This window comes from Oncorhynchus masou, chromosome 24, assembly GCF_036934945.1.
Source record: "Oncorhynchus masou masou isolate Uvic2021 chromosome 24, UVic_Omas_1.1, whole genome shotgun sequence".
Lineage (NCBI taxonomy): Eukaryota > Metazoa > Chordata > Actinopteri > Salmoniformes > Salmonidae > Oncorhynchus > Oncorhynchus masou.
Genome location: NC_088235.1, coordinates 105,287,336 through 105,313,210, shown reverse-complemented (window position 1 = coordinate 105,313,210; position 25,875 = coordinate 105,287,336). Strand labels below are relative to the sequence as shown.

The 25,875-nt window shown below is 44.1% G+C and overlaps 1 protein-coding gene across 1 annotated transcript in view; it reads right to left on the bottom strand.

Moving 5' to 3' along the window:
* The window catches only part of LOC135513189 (phosphatidylinositol 3-kinase regulatory subunit gamma-like), a 400,919-nt gene that overhangs the window by 209,633 nt on the left and 165,411 nt on the right, over positions 1-25,875 (bottom strand). Inside the window, exon 5 of the mRNA XM_064935982.1 lies at positions 2,160-2,291. Coding sequence (XP_064792054.1) covers positions 2,160-2,291 — 132 coding nt within the window. The remainder of the gene's footprint in view (positions 1-2,159; positions 2,292-25,875) is intronic.

Below are 25,875 nucleotides of genomic sequence, written 5' to 3'. Positions count from 1 at the left end.
GAAGACAGAAAGGAAGGAAAGGGAAGACAGAAGGAAGGAGAGGGAAGACAGAAAGGAAGGAGAGGGAAGACAGAAAGGAAGGAAGCGGAAGACAGGAAGGAAGGAAGGAAGGAAGGAAGGAAGGAAGGAAGGAAGGAAGGAAGGAAGGAGAGGGAAGACAGAAAGGAAGGAAGGGGAAGACAGGAAGGAAGGAGAGGGAAGACAGAAAGGAAGGAGAGGGAAGACAGAAAGGAAGGAAGGGGAAGACAGGAGGAAGGAGAGGGAAGACAGAAAGGAAGGAGAGGGAAGATAGAAAGGAAGGAGAGGGAAGACAGAAAGGAAGGAGAGGGAGAGGGAAGACAGAAAGGAAGGAGAGGGAAGACAGAAAGGAAGGAGATGAAAGACAGAAAGGAAGGAGAGGGAAGACAGAAAGGAAGGGGAAGGAAGACAGAAAGGAAGGAGAGGGAAGACAGAAAGGAAGGAGAGGGAAGACAGAAAGGAAGGAGAGGGAAGACAGAAAGGAAGGAAGGGGAAGACAGGAAGGAAGGATAGGGAAGACAGAAAGGAAGGAGAGGGAAGACAGAAAGGAAGGAGGGGGAAGGCAGGAAGGAAGGAGAGGGAAGACAGGGAGGAAGGAGAGGGAAGACAGGAAGGAAGGAGAGGGAAGACAGGAAGGAAGGAGGGGGAAGACAGAAAGGAAGGAGAGGGAAGGCAGGAAGGAAGGAGAGGGGAGACAGAAAGGAAGGAGAGGGAAGACAGGAAGGAAGGAGAGGGAAGACAGAAAGGAAGGAAGGGGAAGACAGGAAGGAAGGAGAGGGGAGACAGGAAGGAAGGAGAGGGAAGACAGAAAGGAAGGAAGGGGAAGACAGGAAGGAAGGAGAGGGGAGACAGGAAGGAAGGAGAGGGAAGACAGAAAGGAAGGAAGGTTGAAGACAGGAAGGAAGGAGAGGGGAGACAGGAAGGAAGGAGAGGGACAGTATCTCCTGTATATAGCCTCGCTATTGTATTTTACTGCTGCCGTTTAATTATTATTTACTTTTATTTTCTATTTTTTACTTGACACTTATTTTTCTTAAAACTTCTTAAAGCATTGTTGGTTAAGGGCTTGTAAGTACATTAAGCATTTCACTATAAGGTTGTTGTATTTGATTTGATTTGATGTATTACTGTTTTACAGCAGACCACCCTCCAAAGTCAAAAACAAGTTCCAATTTAGTCAGCTTAACCTCACAGAACCCTCAAATTTCCACCATGCGTCTTTTCAAGTGGTTTATCCTGACTTAAAATGTTCCCATAAATAAAAGAGAGAAGCTTGTGCTGGGAGTGTGAGGAAACAGGTTGGAGCTGGGAGAGACAAGCACTTATATCATTGACTGAAGCTGCTGTTGTTGGCGGAGGAAGGGAGAGGCTGAATAATTTGGGGGGAGGTCAGGGGGGAGAGAGTGTGAACTCGGCCCGAGGGTTGCCATAGCCCAGTCTACCCTAATGTGTTCCCACACACACACTCGCATACACAAAAGCTTTCACCTACACACACACCACTAAAAAACACCTACACCGCCCACGGAAAGCACGACTCTCCTTATGTTCAAGGGAAAGGGTCATGAAAAATAGATAAGGTGCTACAGCATGTCTGTAAAAGAGAGAGATGTGAGGACAGTGCAGACGTTGGAGAGAGGGATAAGATATATTAATCTGGAGCTGGGCCAACAGACAACTGAGCTGAGAGTGGGAACATCTCTCTCTCTCTCTCTCTCTCTCTCTCGCTCTCTGATGGGTTGGAGGGTCAGGCAGGCTGGCAGAGTGGTAGGCGGTGACACTCTGAAGTTTAGCCATGGGATATATACTGCACTTTAGTCCCAGAGGTTAAAGCAGGGTGTCCCATCCATGACCCTGGCGGCAGGAGCTAGCTCCTATAACTAGAGGGTTGGCTGGATCTGACTGATGTTCAGCAACTTCGCTTAGCAACTATATTTAACATGGCTTTTCATACTGCATTTTCCTATCCTTAACCCTGGGTTAACATTTTAAATAACTTAGCCTCATTTCATACAAGTGACAGCAGAACTCTGTGATTGGCTAGCCCCAAGAAGTCTGTGCAAACAGTCTCTAGATACTGTATGGCCTGGCTGACTTTGGACTGTGATGTTTGATGACCAATGTGAGTACCGTTACTGTACCTTGGGCGGTGTAGATCAGTTCACTGTAGACCATGGCTGGGATGATGGGAGAGGGCAGGTCCTGAAGGAAACCCCTCAGACAATCAGACAACACCACCAGATCATACTCGTCCACATCCGCTGACGCTGGGTCTGAGAGAGAGGGGGGAGTGTGTGGAGGGGGTGGGGGGTGGAAGGAGGGAGTGAAGGAGGGAGGAAGTGGGTAGAGACAGAGAGAGAGACAGACGTGTTCAAAATCCCATATTCTTCATTTACAAGAGAACACAATTAATGAAATGTGACTTTGGCAGCTCGTCTCTCACCAGTACGGAGGGAGGGAGGGAGGGAGGGAGGGAGTGAGGGAGGGAGGGAGGGAGGGAGGGAGACAGACAGACAGACAGACAGACAGACAGACAGACAGACAGACAGACAGACAGACAGACAGACAGACAGACAGACAGACAGACAGAGACGTTCTGGTACAGCAGCAGTCTGACACTGGAAGGTATTCTATACTTAAGCAATAAGGCCTGAAGAGGTGTGGTGTAAGACCAATATACCATGGCTAAGGGCTGTTCTTAGACGCGATTTAACGCGGTGCCTTATTGCTATTATACACTAGTTATCAACGTAATATTTTTGGGTGGTCATGCCCGTGGTACCACGGCTGCCAGCCAATCAGCATTGAGGGCTCGCACCACCAAATTTATAATTATAATTCAATTAGGTAGATGCCTCTATTTGTCCTATTTCACAAATGTGTATTATATGTGTCACACCCTGACCATAATTTATTTGTATGTTTCTATGTTTTGGTTGGTCAGGGTGTGATCTGTGGGCATTCTATGTTGGATGTCTTGTTTGTCTATTTCTATGTCTGGCCTGATATGGTTCTCAATCAGAGGCAGGTGTTAGTCATTGTCTCTGATTGGGAACCATATTTAGGTAGCCTGGGTTTCACTGTGTGTTTGTGGGTGATTGTTCCTGTCTCTGTGTTTGTTGCACCAGATAGGGCTGTTTTGGTTTTCCACGTTTGTTGTTTTGTATTGTTCGTGTTTCATCTTCATTAAAGATGTATCTAACTAACCACGCTGCATTTTGGTCCGATCCTTATTCCACCTCTTCGTCAGAGAAACACGTTACAATATGCATAATACACTTTAGTTTTTTGCATATCCAAACTCTCCCTGAGATACCCTCTGATGAGAGTAGGATCACGGCCAGGGTCTGACATTATCATCGGTGGCCCTGGAACAATGTGCTTTGCTCAAGAGCGCATCGACAGATTTTTCATCTTGCCTGCTTGGGGATTTGAACTAGTGACCTTTCAGACTTGTACTGCACCAACACTCTAACCGCTAGGCTACATGCCCCTGAGCTGTAATGAACTGAGTCAACTGGACCAACGTTCTAACCGCTAGGCTACATGCTGTAATGAACTGAGTCAACTGGACCAACGCTCTAACCGCTAGGCTACATGCTGTAATGAACTGAGTCAACTGGACCAACGCTGTAACCGCTAGGCTACATGCTGTAATGAACTGAGTCAACTGGACCAACGCTCTAACCGCTAGGCTACATGTTGTAATGAACTGAGTCAACTGGACCAACGCTCTAACCGCTAAGCTACATGCTGTAATGAACTGAGTCAACTGGACCAACGCTCTAACCGCTAGGCTACATGCTGTAATGAACTGAGTCAACTGGACCAACGCTCTAACCGCTAAGCTACATGCTGTAATGAACTGAGTCAACTGGACCAACGCTCTAACCGCTAGGCTACATGCTGTAATGAAGTGAGTCAATTGGACCAACGCTCTAACCGCTAGGCTACATGCTGTAATGAACTGAGTCAACTGGACCAACGCTCTAACCGCTAGGCTACATGCTGTAATGAACTGAGTCAACTGGACCAACGCTCTAACCGCAAGGCTACATGCTGTAATGAACTGAGTCAACTGGACCAACGCTCTAACCGCTAGGCTACATGCTGTAATGAAGTGAGTCAATTGGACCAACGCTCTAACTGCTAAGCTACATGCTGTAATGAACTGAGTCAACTGGACCAATGCTCTAATCGCTAGGCTACATGCTGTAATGAACTGAGTCAACTGGACCAATGCTCTAACCGCTAGGCTACATGCTGTAATGAACTGAGTCAACTGGACCAATGCTGTAACCGCTAGGCTACATGCTGTAATGAACTGAGTCAACTGGACCAACGCTCTAACCGCTAGGCTACATGCTGTAATGAACTGAGTCAACTGGGCCAACGCTCTAATCACTAAGCTACATGCTGTAATGAACTGAGTCAACTGGACCAACGCTCTAACCGCTAGGCTACATGCTGTAATGAACTGAGTCAACTGGACCAACGCTGTAACCGCTAGGCTACATGCTGTAATGAACTGAGTCAACTGGACCAACGCTCTAATTGCTAGGCTACATGCTGTAATGAACTGAGTCAACTGGGCCAATGCTCTAACCGCTAGGCTACATGCTGTAATGAACTGAGTCAACTGGGCCAATGCTCTAACCGCTAGGCTACATGCTGTAATGAACTGAGTCAACTGGACCAATGCTCTAACCGCTAGGCTACATGCTGTAATGAACTGAGTCAACTGGACCAATACTCTAACCGCTAGGCTACATGCTGTAATGAACTGAGTCAACTGGACCAATGCTCTAACCGCTAGGCTACATGCTGTAATGAACTGAGTCAACTGGACCAACACTCTAACCGCTAGGCTACATGCTGTAATGAACTGAGTCAACTGGACCAATGCTCTAACCGCTAGGCTACATGCTGTAATGAACTGAGTCAACTGGACCAATGCTCTAACCGCTAGGCTACATGCTGTAATGAACTGAGTCAACTGGACCAACACTCTAACCGCTAGGCTACATGCTGTAATGAACTGAGTCAACTGGACCAATGCTCTAACCGCTAGGCTACATGCTGTAATGAACTGAGTCAAGGGAATCTCAGGGGCATTTTAATCTGGGGAAACAGGAACATTATCAGTTAGAAACAGATCTTCCCATGTACTGCATACAAGGGATGTCGACAAAACAGAGATATTGTGTTTGTGTGTGTGGTGTGTGTGTGTGTGGTGTGTGGTGTGTGTGTGTGGTGTGTGTGTATGTGTGTGTGTGGTGTGTGTGTGTGTGTGGTGTGTGTCTGTGGTGTGTGTGTGTGTGGTGTGTGTCTGTGTGACCTGGGTGATTAGGTTCATTGCATTAATAGAGGACATGCCTCTAGCATTCCCTTCTTCCACCCCCTCTTCCTCATCCTCCTCCTCATCAGTCAAATACATGTATGTGACATCTTCTGGACTGTTATCTGTTGTTAGGAGGATTTCTCTATAACTAATAGTCAAATAAACGTTCCAATCATGACGGTCCACTAAGCCAGAGGTCTATTTATATCACTGTGCCCTCTTTCTGACCCCGTACAAACATGATTAGAGTACAGTCCTGCAGCGTCTCTGTGTGTGTTGTGGAGTCACTGATCCTGCCCCTCCATGTGGAAAAGTCACGCAGAGGGCAGAGGAATGATACTCATTTACACTGTGTTCAGTCACACAGAGGGCAGAGGAATGATATAATTTACACTGTGTTCAGTCACACAGAGGGCAGAGGAATTAATTTAATTTACACTGTGTTCAGTCACACAGAGGGCAGAGGAAGTATATCATTTACACTGTGTTCAGTCACACAGAGGGCAGAGGAATGATACTAATTTACACTGTGTTCAGTCACACAAAGGGCAGAGGAATTATATAATTTACACTGTGTTCAGTCACACAGAGGGCAGTGGAATGATATTATTTGATTCTACATGTGTCATGTCACACTAGTGACAGTGGGCCTGTGCTGGGTCTGACAGTTTATTTTTGCTGGGGATAACAGTGTGTTTGCTGGAGTTAACAATGTGTTTGCTGGAGTTAACAATGTGTTTGCTGGAGTTAAAAATGTGTTTGCTGGAGTTAACAATGTGTTTGCTGGGGTTAACAGTGTGTTTACTGGGGTTAACAGTGTGTTTGCTTGGGTTAACAGTGTGTTTGCTGGGGTTAACCGTGTTAACAGTCCTCTCATGGCTCTACTGTGAGGACAGTCCTCTAAAGGCTCTACTGTGAGAACAGTCCTCTCATGGCTCTACTGTGAGGACAGTCTTCTCAAGGCTTTATTCTGAGGACAGTCATCTCAAGGCTCTAATGTGAGGACAGTCCTCTCATGGCTCTACTGTCAGGACAGTCCTCTCATGGCTCTACTGTGAGGACAATCCTCTCACAGTTCTACTGTGGCTCTACTGTGAGGACAGTCCTCTCATGGCATCTAATAGTAGTGTCCCTATTGTGAGGATGAGGAGAGGATGAGGAACGAGGTCAGGATGAGGACAGTCCTCTCACGGGGACCTCAGCCAGCAGCGTTACAGCACTGCACAGTCAGACCACAGGGGATTGGGACAGAGAAATGCCCACATTAATCCCCCCCTGTCTCTCTCCCTTTATAATTCTGCTATCTCTTTGAGAGCCTGAAGACAAATTCCATACCCTTCTCATTCCCTTTGTTTCACTGTTCCATCATCTCTCGTTACCTCCCTTTGTTTCTCTGTTCCATCATCTCTCGTTTCCTCCCTTTGTTTCTCTGTTCCATCATCTCTCGCTACCTCCCTTTGTTTCTCTGTTCCATCATCTCTCGCTACCTCCCTTTGTTTCACTGTTCCATCATCTCTAGTTACCTCCCTTTGTTTCTCTGTTCCATCATCTCTCGTTACCTCCCTTTGTTTCACTGTTCCATCATCTCTCGTTACCTCCCTTTGTTTCTCTGTTCCATCATCTCTCATTACCTCCCTTTGTTTCTCTGTTCCATCATCTCTAGTTACCTCCCTTTGTTTCTCTGTTCCATCATCTCTCGTTACCTCCCTTTGTTTCTCTGTTCCATCATCTCTCGTTACCTCCCTTTGTTTCTCTGTTCCATCATCTCTCGCTACCTCCCTTTGTTTCACTGTTCCATCATCTCTAGTTACCTCCCTTTGTTTCTCTGTTCCATCATCTCTCGTTACCTCCCTTTGTTTCACTGTTCCATCATCTCTCGTTACCTCCCTTTGTTTCTCTGTTCCATCATCTCTCATTACCTCCCTTTGTTTCTCTGTTCCATCATCTCTAGTTACCTCCCTTTGTTTCTCTGTTCCATAATCTCTCATTACCTCCCTTTGTTTCTCTGTTCCATCATCTCTCGTTACCTCCCTTTGTTTCTCTGTTCCATCATCTCTCATTACCTCCCTTTGTTTCTCTGTTCCATCATCTCTCGCTACCTCCCTTTGTTTCTCTGTTCCATAATCTCTCATTACCTCCCTTTGTTTCTCTGTTCCATCATCTCTCGCTACCTCCCTTTGTTTCTCTGTTCCATCATCTCTCATTACCTCCCTTTGTTTCTCTGTTCCATCATCTCTCGTTACCTCCCTTTGTTTCTCTGTTCCATAATCTCTCGCTACTCTCGCTTTATCCAGTCATTTACCCTGCCATGGTTTATCCAGCCATTTACCCTGCCGTCATTTACCCTGCCATGGTTTATCCTGCCATGGTTTACCCAGTCATTTACCCTGCCATGGTTTATCCTGCCATGGTTTACCCTGCCATGGTTTATCCAGCCATGGTTTACCCTGCCATTTATCCTGCCATGGTTTATCCTGCCATGGTTTATCCAGCCATTTACCCTGCCATGGTTTATCCTGCCATGGTTTACCCTGCCATGGTTTATCCTGCCATGGTTTACCCTGCCATGGTTTACCCTGCCATTTACCCTGCCATGGTTTATCCTGCCATGGTTTACCCTGCCATTTACCCTGCCATGGTTTACCCTGCCATTTACCCTGCTATGGTTTACCCTGCCATGGTTTAACCTGCCATGGTTTATCCTGCCATGGTTTACCCTGCCATGGTTTACCCTGCCATGGTTTATCCTGCCATGGTTTATCCTGCCATACGTTTTGAATCCGGTGTCGTTTTGTTTATCAGTTCATAAACCATGTGCCATGGAATCAGTACATTGAAAATCTCTTCCCAACTATTTTGCAATCTGCATGGCACAGCTGTCAATTTGTATTTTCAAGTGGACTAAACTGAAATTGCAACCAACTTTCTATGGCTTGTTTTAAAAATAGCGATAGATTGGAGATGATTTCATTGTCAAAAAAACGAAAGTGAGAGGTTGGAATTTGAATAAAGGGGTGAGCCATTCTTACTAGTCTGCTAGTGAACTAGTTTGGATATAAGTATAGGTTTTGCATGACTGAAGCCTTTAGTGAGAGGTCTAATGCTTTAATATTTAATAATGTCTGCCCTCCAAATTCATAATCATGACATAAATAGGCCTGTAATTTAATTCTCGAGAGGAAAGTATTCAGACCCCTTCCCTTTTCCACATTTTGTAACATTTCAGCCTAATTCTAAAATGGATCAAATAAAAACATCCTGATGAATCTAAACACAATACCCCATAATGACAAAGCAAAAACAGGTTTTTAGAGAAACAGAAATACCTTATTTACTTAAGTATTCAGACCCTTTGCTTATGAGACTCCAAATAGAGCTCAGGTGCATCGTGTTTCCATTGATCATCCTTGAGATGTTTCTACAACTTGATTGGAGTTCACCTGTGGTGAATTCAACTGATTGGACATGATTTGAAAAGGCACACACCTGTCTATATTAGGTCCCAAAGTTTACAGTGCATGTCAGAGCAAAAACCAAGCCATGAGGTCAAAGGATCTGTCCGTAGAGCTCCGAGATAGGATTGGGTTGAGGCACAGATCTGGGGAAGGGTACCGAAACATTTCTGCAGCATCAAACTATTTGATGCAGATGATGATGTGCAAGTAGTAGAAAGACATCGTCATCTGCATCAAATAGTTTGATGCTGCAGACATGTTTTGGTACCCTTCCCCAGATCATCATCTGCACATCATCATCTGCACATCTATCACTCCAGTGTTAATTTGCTAAATTGTACTTCACATCATCATCTGCACATCTATCACTCCAGTGTTAATTTGCTAAATTGTACTTCGCTACTACGGCCTATTTATTGCCTTACCTCCTTACTCCATTTGCACACACTGTACATAGATTTTTATATTGTGTTATTGACTGTGCTTTTGTTTATCCCACATGTAACTCTGTTGTTTTTTGTCACACTCTTTTGCTTTATCTTGGCCAGGTTGCAGGTGTAAATGAGAACTTGTTTTCAACTGGCCTACCTGGTTAAATATAAAAATAAGATTTTAAAAATGGTCCCCAAGAACACAGTGGCCTCCATCATTCTTAAATAGAAGAAGTTTGGAAACATCAAGACACTTCCTAGAGCTGGCCGCCCGGCCAAACTGAGCAATCAGGGAGGTGACCAAGAACCCAGTGGTCACTCTGACATAGTTCTAGGGTTCCTCTTTAGAGATGGGAGAAGCACACAGCGAAGACAACGCAGGAGTGGCTTCGGGACAATTCTCTAAATTCCCTGGTTTGGCCCAGCCAGAGCCGGACTTGAACCTGATCGAACATCTTTGGAAAGCCTGAAAATAGCTGTGCAGCGACACTCCCCATCCAACCTGACAGAACTTGAGATGATCTGCAGAGAAGAATGGGAGAAACTCCCCAAATACAGGTGTGCCAAGCTTGTAGCGTCATACCCAAGAAGACTTGAGGCTGTAAGATGCTTCAACAAAGTACTGAGTAAAGTGTCTGAATACTTGTAAATGTGATACTTCCTTTGGACATTTTTTTTATGTACATTTGCAAAAATGTCTAAAAACCTGTTTTTGCTTCGTCATTATGGCGTATTGTTATGGGTGTGTGGATTGTTGAGGGATAAAATGATTTTATCCATTTTAGAATAAGGCTGTAATGTAACAAAATGTGGAATATTTCAAGGGGTCTGGATACTTTCCGAATGCACTATATATAAAATGTTTTTTTGGGATAGAAAATGTGGCATTACCACAATGAACCAATATAAACGCATTGAATAATGTTAATTACATTTCCGAGGCGGCGCAGACATTGTGGGCTAAGGGTTAACTACATGTTGCAGTAGCTTGGTGGTAGTTGAACTCAATTCACATCTAGGTCGCATTTTCAGTACTTCATTCCTTTTTCAACTACTGAAATTACACAACTTTTTTCTGCAAAAAAAATATAAAATATGGGTGAAGTAGGCAATAATTAGCATCAGACCTGCTTAATTCTCACTTTAAACATTGTTTTTGTGTTTAATAGGTTAAATCACATTCTGTTAACATATGACCTCAAAGTGACCTGTTCTTGCAATTTGTAATCTATGACATTTCAGATTTATTGTACATATTGTATGATAATTTTATATGTAGTGGACAACCTGTTCACAGTAACTTTAGTTCTGCAAAGTATATTTTTGTTAAGGAAAGCTGTAGCGTAGCTTAATTTCTTTCAGTTTGAAGTCATTGGTAGCTTGGTAAACTATCTTTTCAGGGTGGCTACTGCAACACTGCTGTATGTTTATACAATGGAGTGCAGTACCAGTAAATGTACCATTACTCTACCAAAGCTACATGATCATTTCAACCACAGCATTACTACATTCTAATTAAGTTGATCAACCACAGCATTACTACATTCTAATTGAGTTGATCAACCACAGCATTACTACATTCTAATTGAGTTGATCAACCACAGCATTACTACATTCTAATTGAGTTAATCCCCCACAGCATTACTGCATTCTAATTGAGTTGATCAACCACAGCATTACTACATTCTAATTGAGTTGATCAACCACAGCATTACTACATTCTAATTGAGTTGATCAACCACAACATTACTACATTCTAATTGAGTTAATCCCCCACAGCATTACTACATTCTAATTGAGTTGATCAACCACAGCATTACTACATTCTAATTGAGTTGATCAACCACATCATTACTACATTCTAATTGAGTTGATCAACCACAGCATTACTACATTCTAATTGAGTTGATCAACCACAACATTACTACATTCTAATTGAGTTAATCCCCCACATCATTACTACATTCTAATTGAGTTGATCAACCACAGCATTACTACATTCTAATTGAGTTGATCAACCACAACATTACTACATTCTAATTGAGTTGATCAACCACAGCATTACTACATTCTAATTGAGTTGAGCAAGCAGTTCGTAGAAAATGTAGATGTTAAACAAAGACAGAATAGAAAATTTGATGCGTGCAACCAAATAATTGATTATTGAAAACATTATCCCAGCTAATCCAATAAGGTTGATTGAAGCTGATTGAAAGGGTTCACCAAGCTGAGACAACACAGCAGATGAGAAGGACAGTTGTTTTATCTGTGTCTAACTCTAAGTCCATCAGCTACAGAGTTTCATTATCTGCCTTATTGAATAAGCTAATCTTTATCCCTGTTGCAAATGCCACACGCGCACACGCACACACACACAGACACACACACAGAGATGGTGGAGTTGGATGGCTTTCCACTGCTAAAGACACCATTGTATTTTCTCCTCCTAGATAGTTACCACAATAAGCAGAGAGAGCCAGGATCACAACATTGTCTTACTGTAGCCAGGATCACAACACTGTCTTACTGTAGCCAGGATCACAACACTGTCTTACTGTAGCCAGGATCAAAACACTGTCTTACTGTAGTCAGGATCACAACACTGTCTTACTGTAGCCAGGATCACAACACTGTCTTACTGTAGCCAGGATCACAACACTGTCTTACTGTAGTCAGGATCACAACACTGTCTTACTGTAGTCAGGATCACAACACTGTCTTACTGTAGCCAGGATCACAACACTGTCTTACTGTAGCCAGGATCAAAACACTGTCTTACTGTAGTCAGGATCACAACACTGTCTTACTGTAGTCAGGATCACAACACTGTCTTACTGTAGCCAGGATCACAACACTGTCTTACTGTAGCCAGGATCACAACACTGTCTTACTGTAGTCAGGATCACAACACTGTCTTACTGTAGCCAGGATCACAACACTTTCTTACTGTAGCCAGGATCAAAACACTGTCTTACTGTAGTCAGGATCACAACACTGTCTTACTGTAGTCAGGATCAAAACACTGTCTTACTGTAGTCAGAATCACAACACTGTCTTACTGTAGCCAGGATCAAAACACTGTCTTACTGTAGCCAGGATCACAACACTGTCTTACTGTAGTCAGGATCACAACACTGTCTTACTGTAGTCAGGATCACAACACTGTCTTACTGTAGCCAGGATCACAACACTGTCTTACTGTAGCCAGGATCACAACACTGTCTTACTGTAGCCAGGATCAAAACACTGTCTTACTGTAGTCAGGATCACAACACTGTCTTACTGTAGTCAGGATCACAACACTGTCTTACTGTAGTCAGGATCACAACACTGTCTTACTGTAGCCAGGATCACAACACTGTCTTACTGTAGCCAGGATCACAACACTGTCTTACTGTAGTCAGGATCACAACACTGTCTTACTGTAGCCAGGATCACAACACTTTCTTACTGTAGCCAGGATCAAAACACTGTCTTACTGTAGTCAGGATCACAACACTGTCTTACTGTAGTCAGGATCAAAACACTGTCTTACTGTAGCCAGGATCACAACACTGTCTTACTGTAGCCAGGATCAAAACACTGTCTTACTGTAGTCAGGATCACAACACTGTCTTACTGTAGCCAGGACCACAACACTGTCTTACTGTAGTCAGGATCACAACACTGTCTTACTGTAGTCAGGATCACAACACTGTCTTACTGTAGCCAGGACCACAACACTGTCTTACTGTAGATTCAGGGCAACAGCACTGTCTTACTGTAGATTCAGGACAGCAGCAGTGTCTTACTGTAGATTCAGGACAACAGCAATGTCTTACTGTAGATTCAGGACAACAACACTGTCTTACTGATGATTCAGCCATGGAGAATGAAGGTACCAGCGATCTAAGGTATCCTAAACAGAGAGCCAGTGGGTGAAAGACACCCCAGTTTTCTCCACAGAGAGAGAGAGACAGTTCAACAGAGAGGGAGAGACAGGAGGTTCTGTGAGAGGGTTATTCCAGACAACAAAAAAGTACTGTTATTTTACTGAGAAGACATTCTCATTTACAGCAACAACCCGGGGAATAGTTACAGGGGGGATGAATGAGCCAAGCTGGGGATGATTAGGTTCCATGAGAGACAGATTGGGAATTTAGCCAGAACACCAGGGTTAACATCCCTGCTTTTACAATAAGTGCCATGGGATCTTTAGTGAACACAGAGAGTCAGGACACCCATTTAACAATCCCATCTGAAAGACAGCACCCTACATAGAGCAATGTCCCCAATCACTGCCCTGGGGTACTGGGATAAAAAACATTAGACCTGAGGAAAGAGTGCCTCCTACTGGCCCTCCAACAGCATCTGGTCTCCCATCCAGGGAGCAAACAGGACCAACCCTGCTTAGCTTCAGAAGCAAGCCAGCAGTGGGATGTATGCTGCTGACATATCAAACCTCTCTCAGCTAATCACAGTAGATGGTGCTCCCCGCCCAATCTCTTCCCAGCATTATATGATGCTGCCTGCCTTCTGTGTTTCTACACTTTAAATAGATATCAAAGGTGACAGACTATGCAATAGTAATGATGCATTTATCAATTTCACAAATCTCAACAAAGTATTAGGTTCTGTGTCAACGCATAGAAAAGGTTGGTTTTCTGTTCTACCTGATAATGAACTGCACCCACCTGGTGTCCCAGGTCTGAATCAGTCCCAGACTAGATGGGAACAATGAAAAAAAGCACTGGCTTCGAGGTCCAGAGTTGACTTCGAGGGTTCAGAAAGTACTCGTACTCAAACCATGAAAAGGAATAATCCAGGCAGGGTTATTCATTTAATTTAATCCATGCTCAAAAGAATACAAAAAGTGACAGTGCAAGGTGCAACAATTATTTATTTTTTAAAGCATACGTTTCGGCCTTGTGCCTTCATCGGTGCTGTACAAAGACAGCAAAGACAACAACAAACAACACACCCTGCTGTGCGTGATAAGCCCACAGAACAGAACACAGAGAGATAATGATCCATTGAAACAGTAGATATTATAAATATGGGCCATATTTAAATGTTTCGTTTGTATTTTCCTTATAAGGCTACCATGTACTACTAGCTTTTTGCACAAATGGAATTGTATGCAATAACATAATACATTGAATCCAAATGTTGAGTGTGATTTGTTCACACTTGTTGTTTCAGTGAGATGGGTGTGATATTGGAATATTGGGTGGAATATGAATCAGAAGCCGCCGAGCGTCGTGTGTTTATCTTCTGGAATATGGTGCCTTATCATGTGTTCCAGTCAGCTGAGACGTGTGCTGTGAAAGCCTGGGATCCATCTATGTGTGTCTCTGAGCCTCTATGTGTGTGTGCGTGTGTGCGTGTGTGCGTAAGTGTGTGTGTGTGTGTGTGTGCGTGTGTGTGTGCGCGCGCGTGTGTGTGTTTGCGTGCGCGCGTGTGTGTGTGTGCGCGTGTGTGTGTGTTTGTGTGCGTGCGTGTGTGCACTGTGCGTGACTGAGTGGGGAATAGATCCGCTGCAGATTTCACACATTTGCAGCTCTCCCCACTTTTTGGCAGAAGATGGATTTGGATTTTGCATTTTTTAAGCTTGCTTTGCCCCTTTTTCCATTTGCAGATCAAAGTGTTGGATGCCTTCTGTCTGCCTGTTCTGTTCCAGCTTGGCTGTCCTCTCCCATCCTCTCCTCACTGCTGATCTGTGCTCTGAATCAATCCTAGGGCGCTGGGGAGATGTTGCCTGACGACTCAAACTGAATTCCTCTCGCTGCTCTATGTTCCCTACACACAAAAGCATGTGGACACCCCTTCAAATTTGTGGATCCGGCTGTTTCAGCCACACCCGTTGCTGATGGGTATATAAAATCGAGCACACAGCCATGCAATCTCCATAGACAAACATTGGCAGTAGAATGGCCTTACTGAAGAGCTCAGTTACTTTCAACCTGGCACAGTCATAGGATGCCACCTTTCCAGTTTGTCAAATTTCTGCCCATGCTAGTGGTGCGCCTGTCAACTGTAAGTGCTGTTATTATGAAGTGGAAATGTATAGGAGTAACAACGGCTCAGTGGTGAAGTGGTAGGCCACACAAGCTCACAGAACATGACCGCCGAGTGCTGAAACGCGTAGCGTGTAAAAACCGTTTGTCCTCAGTTACAACACTCACTACCAGGTTCCAAACCTGGTAAGTCCAACAGTAGAGATATCTGGTGAGTCAACAACAGTAGTGAAACCTTGTGAGTCATCAATAGTAGAGAAACCTGGTGAGTCATCAATAGTAGAGAAACCTGGTGAGTCATCAATATTTATTTTATTTTACCTTTATTTAACCAGGCAAGAACACATTCTTATTTGCAATGACGGCCTGGGAACAGTGGGTTAACTGCTTGTTCAGGGGCAGAACGACAGATTTGTACCTTGTCAGCTCAGGGGTTTGAACTCACAACCTTCCAGTTACTAGTCCAACGCTCTAACCACTAGGCTACGCTGCCTAGTGGTTACTAGTAGAGAAACCTGGTGAGTCATCAATAGTAGAGAAACCTGGTGAGTCATCAATAGTAGAGAAACCTGGTGATTCATCAATAGTAGAGAAACCTGGTGAGTCATCAATAGTAGAGAAACCTGGTGAGTCATCAATAGTAGAGAAACCTGGTGATTCATCAATAGTAGAGAAACCTGGTGAGTCATCAATAGTAGAGAAACCTTGTGAGTCATCAATAGTAGAGAAACCTGGTGAGTCATCAATAGTAGAGAAACCTGGTGAGTCATCAATAGTAGAGATACCTGGTGAGTCATCAATAGTAGAGAAGCCTTGTGAGTCATCAATAGTAGAGAAACCTTATGAGTCATCAATAGTAGAGATACCTGGTGAGTCATCAATAGTAGAGAAACCTTGTGAGTCATCAATAGTAGAGAAACCTGGTGAGTCATCAATAGTAGAGAAACCTAGTGATTCATCAATAGTAGAGATACCTGGTGAGTCAGCACTAGCAAAGATACCTGGTGAGTCATCAATAGTAGAGAAACCTGGTGATTCATCAATAGTAGAGATACCTGGTGAGTCAGCACTAGCAAAGATACCTGGTGAGGCCCCACTAATAGAGATACCTGGTGAGGCAGTGCTAGTAGAGATACCCGATGAGTCAACACTAGCAGAGAAACCTGGTGAGTCATCAATAGTAGAGAAACCTGGTGAGTCATCACTAGTAAAGATACCTGGTGAGTCAGTGTTAGAAACAGCACTAGGATAGATACCTAGTGACTAGTGAGTCAGCGTTAGAAACAGCACTATTAGAGATACCTAGTGACACGTTAGTCAGCGTTAGGAACAGCACTAGTAGAGATACCTAGTGAGTCAGCGTTAGAAACAGCACTAGTAGAGATACCTAGTGAGTCAGCATTAGAAACATCACTAGTAGAGAAACCTAGTGAGTCAGAGTTAGAAACATCACTAGTAGAGAAACCTAGCGAGTCAGCATTGGAAACAGCACTAGTAGAGAAACCTAGTGAGTCAGCGTTAGAAACAGCACTAGTAGAGATACCTAGTGACTAGTTAGTCAGCGTTAGGAACAGCACTAGTAGAGATACCTAGTGAGTCAGCGTTAGAAACAGCACTAGTAGAGATACCTAGTGAGTCAGCGTTAGAAACATCACTAGTAGAGAAACCTAGTGAGTCAGAGTTAGAAACATCACTAGTAGAGAAACCTAGCGAGTCAGCATTGGAAACAGCACTAGTAGAGAAACCTAGTGAGTCAACGTTAGAAACAGCACTAGTAGAGAAACCTAGTGAGTCAGCATTGGAAACAGCACTAGTAGAGAAACCTAGTGAGTCAGCGTTAGAAACAGCACTAGTAGAGAAACCTAGTGAGTCAGCGTTAGAAACAGCACTAGTAGAGAAACCTAGTGAGTCAGCATTAGAAACAGCACTAGTAGAGAAACCTAGTGAGTCAGCGTTAGAAACAGCACTAGTAGAGAAACCTAGTGAGTCAGTGTTAGAAACAGCACTAGTAGAGATACCTAGTGAGTCAACGTTAGAAACAGCACTAGTAGAGAAACCTAGAGAGTCAGCGTTAGAAACAGCACTAGTAGAGAAACCTAGTGAGTCAGCATTAGAAACAGCACTAGTAGAGAAACCTAGTGAGTCAGCATTAGAAACAGCACTAGTAGAGAAACCTAGTGAGTCAGCATTAGAAACAGCACTAGTAGAGAAACCTAGTGAGTCAGCATTAGGAACAGCACTAGTAGAGAAACCTAGTGAGTCAGCGTTAGAAACAGCACTAGTAGAGATACCTAGTGAGTCAGCGTTAGAAACAGCACTAGTAGAGAAACCTAGTGAGTCAGCATTAGAAACAGCACTAGTAGAGAAACCTAGTGAGTCAGTGTTAGAAACAGCACTAGTAGAGAAACCTAGTGAGTCAGCGTTAGAAACAGCACTAGTAGAGAAACCTAGTGAGTCAGCGTTAGCTGGTACTACCGCACCTCCCTCCCACCCTCCCCCTCCCTCCTCTGTTATCACTGTATACCAGGGCCTCAACAGATCTTAAACACACCAGGCCACAGTGGGCAGGGGTCTCCTTTGTCTGTTATTTAAAGGTGTGGGCAGAGACTGTCTGAATGTTTTGTAGAAGGATTCAAGTATGTCTTACTGTCTTACTTGTGCTTGAGTCACTTCACAAAAAAATAGCCACTCAACACAGTTGTTCCCCGTGCTTGATAATGTTGGCTGAGTTTTTCCCCACAACTCTGGTTCCGGTTTGCTGTTTCTATTGACTGTCCATAAGTTCCCGGCACTGTAGTGTCACTGACAGTACTGTATGTTGTCCAAGCAGCACTCTGAGGCTGTTGGCTGTGAAACAGGACACTTTGAGTAAATCAACGCCCTCGCCTCGCGGACAGAGAGGAAAATAGACATGGAGATGACACGTCTCATTCCTGCCTGACCACAGGGCCACCGAGCTCAGCTCTTTGGGTCTCTGTCCACTAGGCTTGTAGATGAAGCCTATAGTACAGCTGAACTCACTCACTCCTACCTAATGGCCCAGTGTCCTAATCAGATGGAAGGAGCTGTACTATCAACACCACCACTCCGACCATCAATATCTGTGTTAACCCATCTGTCCTTGACATGCTGCTCAAGTATACTCATATCTCTCCACTACTTACACTTAGCCAGAACAGCTAGCCAGTATACAAAGGGATAGATGGTATAAACTGTAACCGGAACGTATCATAATATAAACTGTGAATGACTCTCTCTGTGTGATGTTGAGACATGGGGTTGAATGGGGACATACCACTGTGTGCCAATAGGCCTGGTGGAGTACGATAATGTGTGAGTGGGTGAATATGAGTGACACACACAGGCACACATGCACTAGGCCAGAGATGATGTGTGTGAGGAATGAGGTGCTGAGGTTTAGAGGAAACAGTGAGGTCTGAGGGTGAAGAGGACTGGAGCCAGGACAGGGAAGGACAGCACAGTACTGGAGCCAGGACAGAGCAGGACTGGACTGGACAGGGCAGGACAGCACAGTACTGGACAGGGCAGGACAGCACAGTACTGGACAGGGCAGGACAGCACAGTATTGGACAGGGCAGGACAGCACAGTACGGGACAGGGCAGGACAGGGCAGGACAGCACAGTACTGGATAGGGCAGGACAGCACAGTACTGGCAGGGCAGGACAGCACAGTACGGGACAGGGCAGGACAGGGCAGGACAGCACAGTACTGGCAGGGCAGGACAGGACAGCACAGCACAGAACAGGGCAGGACAGCACAGTACTGGACAGGGCAGGACAGCACAGCACAGAACAGGGCAGGACAGCACAGTACTGGACAGGGCAGGACAGCACAATACTGGGCAGGACAGCACAGAACTGGACAGGGCAAGACTGGATAAGACTGGACAAGGCAGGACAGAGCAGGACAGCACAGTACAGAACAGAGCAGGACAGCACAAGTCTGGACAAGGCAGGACAGCACAAGACTGGACAGGGCAGGACAGCACAGGGCAAGACAGGATAGCATAGGACTGGACAGAAAAGGACTGAACAGGGCAGAACATTGCAGGACAGGGCGGGGCAGGACAGGGCAAGACAGGGCAGGACTGGACAGAGTAGGAACACACAACACACCACAGACCAGCCCTGCCCAGTACCAGCCCAGCCAAGTAGCAGTCCACCCCAGCTCAGTACCAGCCCACACCAGCCCAGTATCAGCCCATTACCAGCCCAGCCCAGTAGCAGTCCACCCCAGCCCAGTACCAGCCCACACCAAACCAGCACCAGCCCACACCAGCCCATTACCAGCCCACACCAGCCCAGTACTAGCCCAACCCAGCCCAGTACCAACCAGCTAACCCCAGTACCAGCTCAGCCTAGTACCACCCCAGCCCACCCCAGCCCAGTACCAGGACAATAAACAGCCAAAATAACATCGGACAGCCACACAGTGTCAACTGGCAAGAGAGAAAGGAAGAAGGGAGATGGAGAGATAAAGGGAGGAAGATAAAGAGGTAGATAAAGAGGGAGACGTGAGAAATAACGAGAAACCGAGGGAGATAGCAACAGAGGGTATGAGACACGGGGAGCTGGAGGGGCAGATTGAGAGAGAGTGTTTCTCTGCTCTGTCATACGAGGCCTGACTCCAACAACACAGGACTGCTGCTGCTCTGCTAGGAGGTGACATCATCGCTGGAGAAAGGGAGGGAGGGATGCTTTACCTCCACTGAGTGGAAGAGAGCAGGTGGAGAGGACGACAGGAAGTGGAGGGGACAGAGGGTAAACGTACAAACTGCAGCAGACTGGAATGGAACAGAGTATACAGCGATACGAAGACAAGTGTGGATTTGGGGAAGAACTAGTCTACCTGGCACATAATTATGTCATCATTGAGGGAAAGGAGCTGATGGCATGTTTATGTTTCTGTGTATATCAATATCACCCCAGTAGTGTTACTCCACCTACTGACACTATATCATCCCAGTAGTGTTACTCCACCTACTGACACTATATCACCCCAGTAGTGTTACTCCACCTACTGACACTATATCACCCCAGTAGTGTTACTCCAACTACTGACACTATATCACCCCAGTAGTTTTACTCTACCTACTGACACTATATCACCCCAGTAGTGTTACTCCACCTACTGACACTATATCACCCCAGTAGTGTTACTCCACCTACTGACACTATATCATCCCAGTAGTGTTACTCCACCTACTGACACTATATCACCCCAGTAGTTTTACTCCACCTACTGACACTATATCACCCCAGTAGTGTTACTCCACCTACTGACACTATATCACCCCAGTAGTGTTACTCCACCTACTGACACTATATCACCCCAGTAGTTTTACTCTACCTACTGACACTATATCACCCCAGTAGTGTTACTCCACCTACTGACACTATATCACCCCAGTAGTTTTACTCCACCTACTGACACTATATCACCCCAGTAGTGTTACTCCACCTACTGACACTATATCACCCCAGTAGTGTTACTCCACCTACTGACACTATATCACCCCAGTAGTGTTACTCCACCTACTGACACTATATCATCCCAGTAGTGTTACTCCACCTACTGACACTATATCACCCCAGTAGTGTTACTCCACCTACTGACACTATATCACCCCAGTAGTGTTACTCCACCTACTGACACTATATCATCCCAGTAGTGTTACTCCACCTACTGACACTATATCACCCCAGTAGTGTTACTCCACCTACTGACACTATATCACCCCAGTAGTGTTACTCCACCTACTGACACTATATCACCCCAGTAGTGTTACTCCACCTACTGACACTATATCACCCCAGTAGTTTTACTCTACCTACTGACACTATATCACCCCAGTAGTGTTACTCCACCTACTGACACTATATCACCCCAGTAGTTTTACTCCACCTACTGACACTATATCACCCCAGTAGTGTTACTCCACCTACTGACACTATATCACCCCAGTAGTGTTACTCCACCTACTGACACTATATCACCCCAGTAGTGTTACTCCACCTACTGACACTATATCATCCCAGTAGTGTTACTCCACCTACTGACACTATATCACCCCAGTAGTGTTACTCCACCTACTGACACTATATCACCCCAGTAGTGTTACTCCACCTACTGACACTATATCACCCCAGTAGTGTTACTCCACCTACTGACACTATATCACCCCAGTAGTGTTACTCCACCTACTGACACTATATCACCCCAGTAGTTTTACTCTACCTACTGACACTATATCACCCCAGTAGTGTTACTCCACCTACTGACACTATATCACCCCAGTAGTTTTACTCCACCTACTGACACTATATCACCCCAGTAGTGTTACTCCACCTACTGACACTATATCACCCCAGTAGTGTTACTCCACCTACTGACACTATATCACCCCAGTAGTGTTACTCCACCTACTGACACTATATCATCCCAGTAGTGTTACTCCACCTACTGACACTATATCACCCCAGTAGTGTTACTCCACCTACTGACACTATATCACCCCAGTAGTGTTACTCCACCTACTGACACTATATCATCCCAGTAGTGTTACTCCACCTACTGACACTATATCACCCCAGTAGTGTTACTCCACCTACTGACACTATATCACCCCAGTAGTGTTACTCCACCTACTGACACTATATCACCCCAGTAGTGTTACTCCACCTACTGACACTATATCACCCCAGTAGTTTTACTCTACCTACTGACACTATATCACCCCAGTAGTGTTACTCCACCTACTGACACTATATCACCCCAGTAGTTTTACTCCACCTACTGACACTATATCACCCCAGTAGTGTTACTCCACCTACTGACACTATATCACCCCAGTAGTGTTACTCCACCTACTGACACTATATCACCCCAGTAGTGTTACTCCACCTACTGACACTATATCATCCCAGTAGTGTTACTCCACCTACTGACACTATATCACCCCAGTAGTGTTACTCCACCTACTGACACTATATCACCCCAGTAGTGTTACTCCACCTACTGACACTATATCATCCCAGTAGTGTTACTCCACCTACTGACACTATATCACCCCAGTAGTGTTACTCCACCTACTGACACTATATCACCCCAGTAGTGTTACTCCAACTACTGACACTATATCACTATATCACTATATCAGTACAGTACTAGTCTACTGATACAATACAACATCATCCCAGTACAGTACTAGTCTACTGATACAACACAACATCATCCCAGTACAGTACTAGTCTACTGATACAACACAACATCATCCCAGTACAGTACTAGTCTACTGATACAACACAACATCATCCCAGTACAGTACTAGTCTACTGATACAATACAACATCATCCCAGTACAGTACTAGTCTACTGATACAATACAACATCATCCCAGTACAGTACTAGTCTACTGATACAACACAACATCATCCCAGTACAGTACTAGTCTACTGATACAATACAACATCATCCCAGTACAGTACTAGTCTACTGATACAATACAACATCATCCCAGTACAGTACTAGTCTACTGATACAACACAACATCATCCCAGTACAGTACTAGTCTACTGATACACTACAACATCACCCCACTAGTACTCGTCTACTGATACAACACAACATCATCCCAGTACAGTACTAGTCTACTGATACAATACAACATCATCCCAGTACAGTACTAGTCTACTGATACAACACAACATCATCCCAGTACAGTACTAGTCTACTGATACAATACAACATCATCCCAGTACAGTACTAGTCTACTGATACAATACAACATCATCCCAGTACAGTACTAGTCTACTGATACAACACAACATCATCCCAGTACAGTACTAGTCTACTGATACAATACAACATCATCCCAGTACAGTACTAGTCTACTGATACAACACAACATCATCCCAGTACAGTACTAGTCTACTGATACAACACAACATCATCCCAGTACAGTACTAGTCTACTGATACAACACAACATCATCCCAGTACAGTACTAGTCTACTGATACAACACAACATCATCCCAGTACAGTACTAGTCTACTGATACAACACAACATCATCCCAGTACAGTACTAGTCTACTGATACAACACAACATCATCCCAGTACAGTACTAGTCTACTGATACAATACAACATCATCCCAGTACAGTACTAGTCTACTGATACAATACAACATCATCCCAGTACAGTACTAGTCTACTGATACAATATCATCACACAACATCATCATCCCAGTACAGTACTAGTCTACTGATACAACACAACATCATCCCAGTACAGTACTAGTCTACTGATACAATACAACATCATCCCAGTACAGTACTAGTCTACTGATACAACACAACATCATCCCACTAGTACTAGTCTACTGATACAATACAACATCATCCCAGTACAGTACTAGTCTACTGATAAAACACAACATCATCCCAGTACAGTACTAGTCTACTGATACAATACAACATCATCCCAGTACAGTACTAGTCTACTGATACAACACAACATCATCCCAGTACAGTACTAGTCTACTGATACAATACAACATCATCCCAGTACAGTACTAGTCTACTGATACAATACAACATCATCCCAGTACAGTACTAGTCTACTGATACAACACAACATCATCCCAGTACAGTACTAGTCTACTGATACAACACAACATCATCCCAGTACAGTACTAGTCTACTGATACAACACAACATCATCCCAGTACAGTACTAGTCTACTGATACAACACAATATCATCCCAGTACAGTACTAGTCTACTGATACAACACAACATCATCCCAGTACAGTACTAGTCTACTGATACAACACAACATCATCCCAGTACAGTACTAGTCTACTGATACAATACAATATCATCCCAGTACAGTACTAGTCTACTGATACAACACAACATCATCCCAGTACAGTACTAGTCTACTGATACAACACAACATCATCCCAGTACAGTACTAGTCTACTGATACAATACAACATCATCCCAGTACAGTACTAGTCTACTGATACAATACAACATCATCCCAGTACAGTACTAGTCTACTGATACAATACAATATCACCCCACTAGTACTAGTCTACTGATACAACACAACATCATCCCAGTACAGTACTAGTCTACTGATACAACACAACATCATCCCAGTACAGTACTAGTCTACTGATACAATACAACATCATCCCAGTACAGTACTAGTCTACTGATACAACACAACATCACCCCAGTACAGTACTAGTCTACTGATACAATACAACATCATCCCAGTACAGTACTAGTCTACTGATACAACACAACATCATCCCAGTACAGTACTAGTCTACTGATACAACACAACATCATCCCAGTACAGTACTAGTCTACTGATACAATACAACATCATCCCAGTACAGTACTAGTCTACTGATACAATACAACATCATCCCAGTACAGTACTAGTCTACTGATACAATACAATATCACCCCACTAGTACTAGTCTACTGATACAACACAACATCATCCCAGTACAGTACTAGTCTACTGATACAACACAACATCATCCCAGTACAGTACTAGTCTACTGATACAATACAACATCATCCCAGTACAGTACTAGTCTACTGATACAACACAACATCATCCCAGTACAGTACTAGTCTACTGATACAATACAATATCACCCCACTAGTACTAGTCTACTGATACAACACAACATCATCCCAGTACAGTACTAGTCTACCTACTGATACAACACAACATCATCCCAGTACAGTACTAGTCTACTGATACAATACAACATCATCCCAGTACAGTACTAGTCTACTGATACAACACAACATCATCCCAGATACAACACAACATCATACAGTACTAGTCTACTGATACAACACAACATCATCCCAGTACAGTACTAGTCTACTGATACAACACAACATCATCCCAGTACAGTACTAGTCTACCTACTGATACAACACAACATCATCCCAGTACAGTACTAGTCTACTGATACAACACAACATCATCCCAGTACAGTACTAGTCTACTGATACAACACAACATCATCCCAGTACAGTACTAGTCTACTGATACAATACAACATCATCCCAGTACAGTACTAGTCTACTGATACAACACAACATCATCCCAGTACAGTACTAGTCTACTGATACAACACAACATCATCCCAGTACAGTACTAGTCTACTGATACAATACAACATCATCCCAGTACAGTACTAGTCTACTGATACAATACAACATCATCCCAGTACAGTACTAGTCTACTGATACAACACAACATCATCCCAGTACAGTACTAGTCTACTGATACAACACAACATCATCCCAGTACAGTACTAGTCTACTGATACAATACAACATCATCCCAGTACAGTACTAGTCTACTGATACAACACAACATCATCCCAGTACAGTACTAGTCTACTGATACAACACAACATCATCCCAGTACAGTACTAGTCTACTGATACAATACAACATCATCCCAGTACAGTACTAGTCTACTGATACAACACAACATCATCCCAGTACAGTACTAGTCTACTGATACAATACAACATCATCCCAGTACAGTACTAGTCTACTGATACAACACA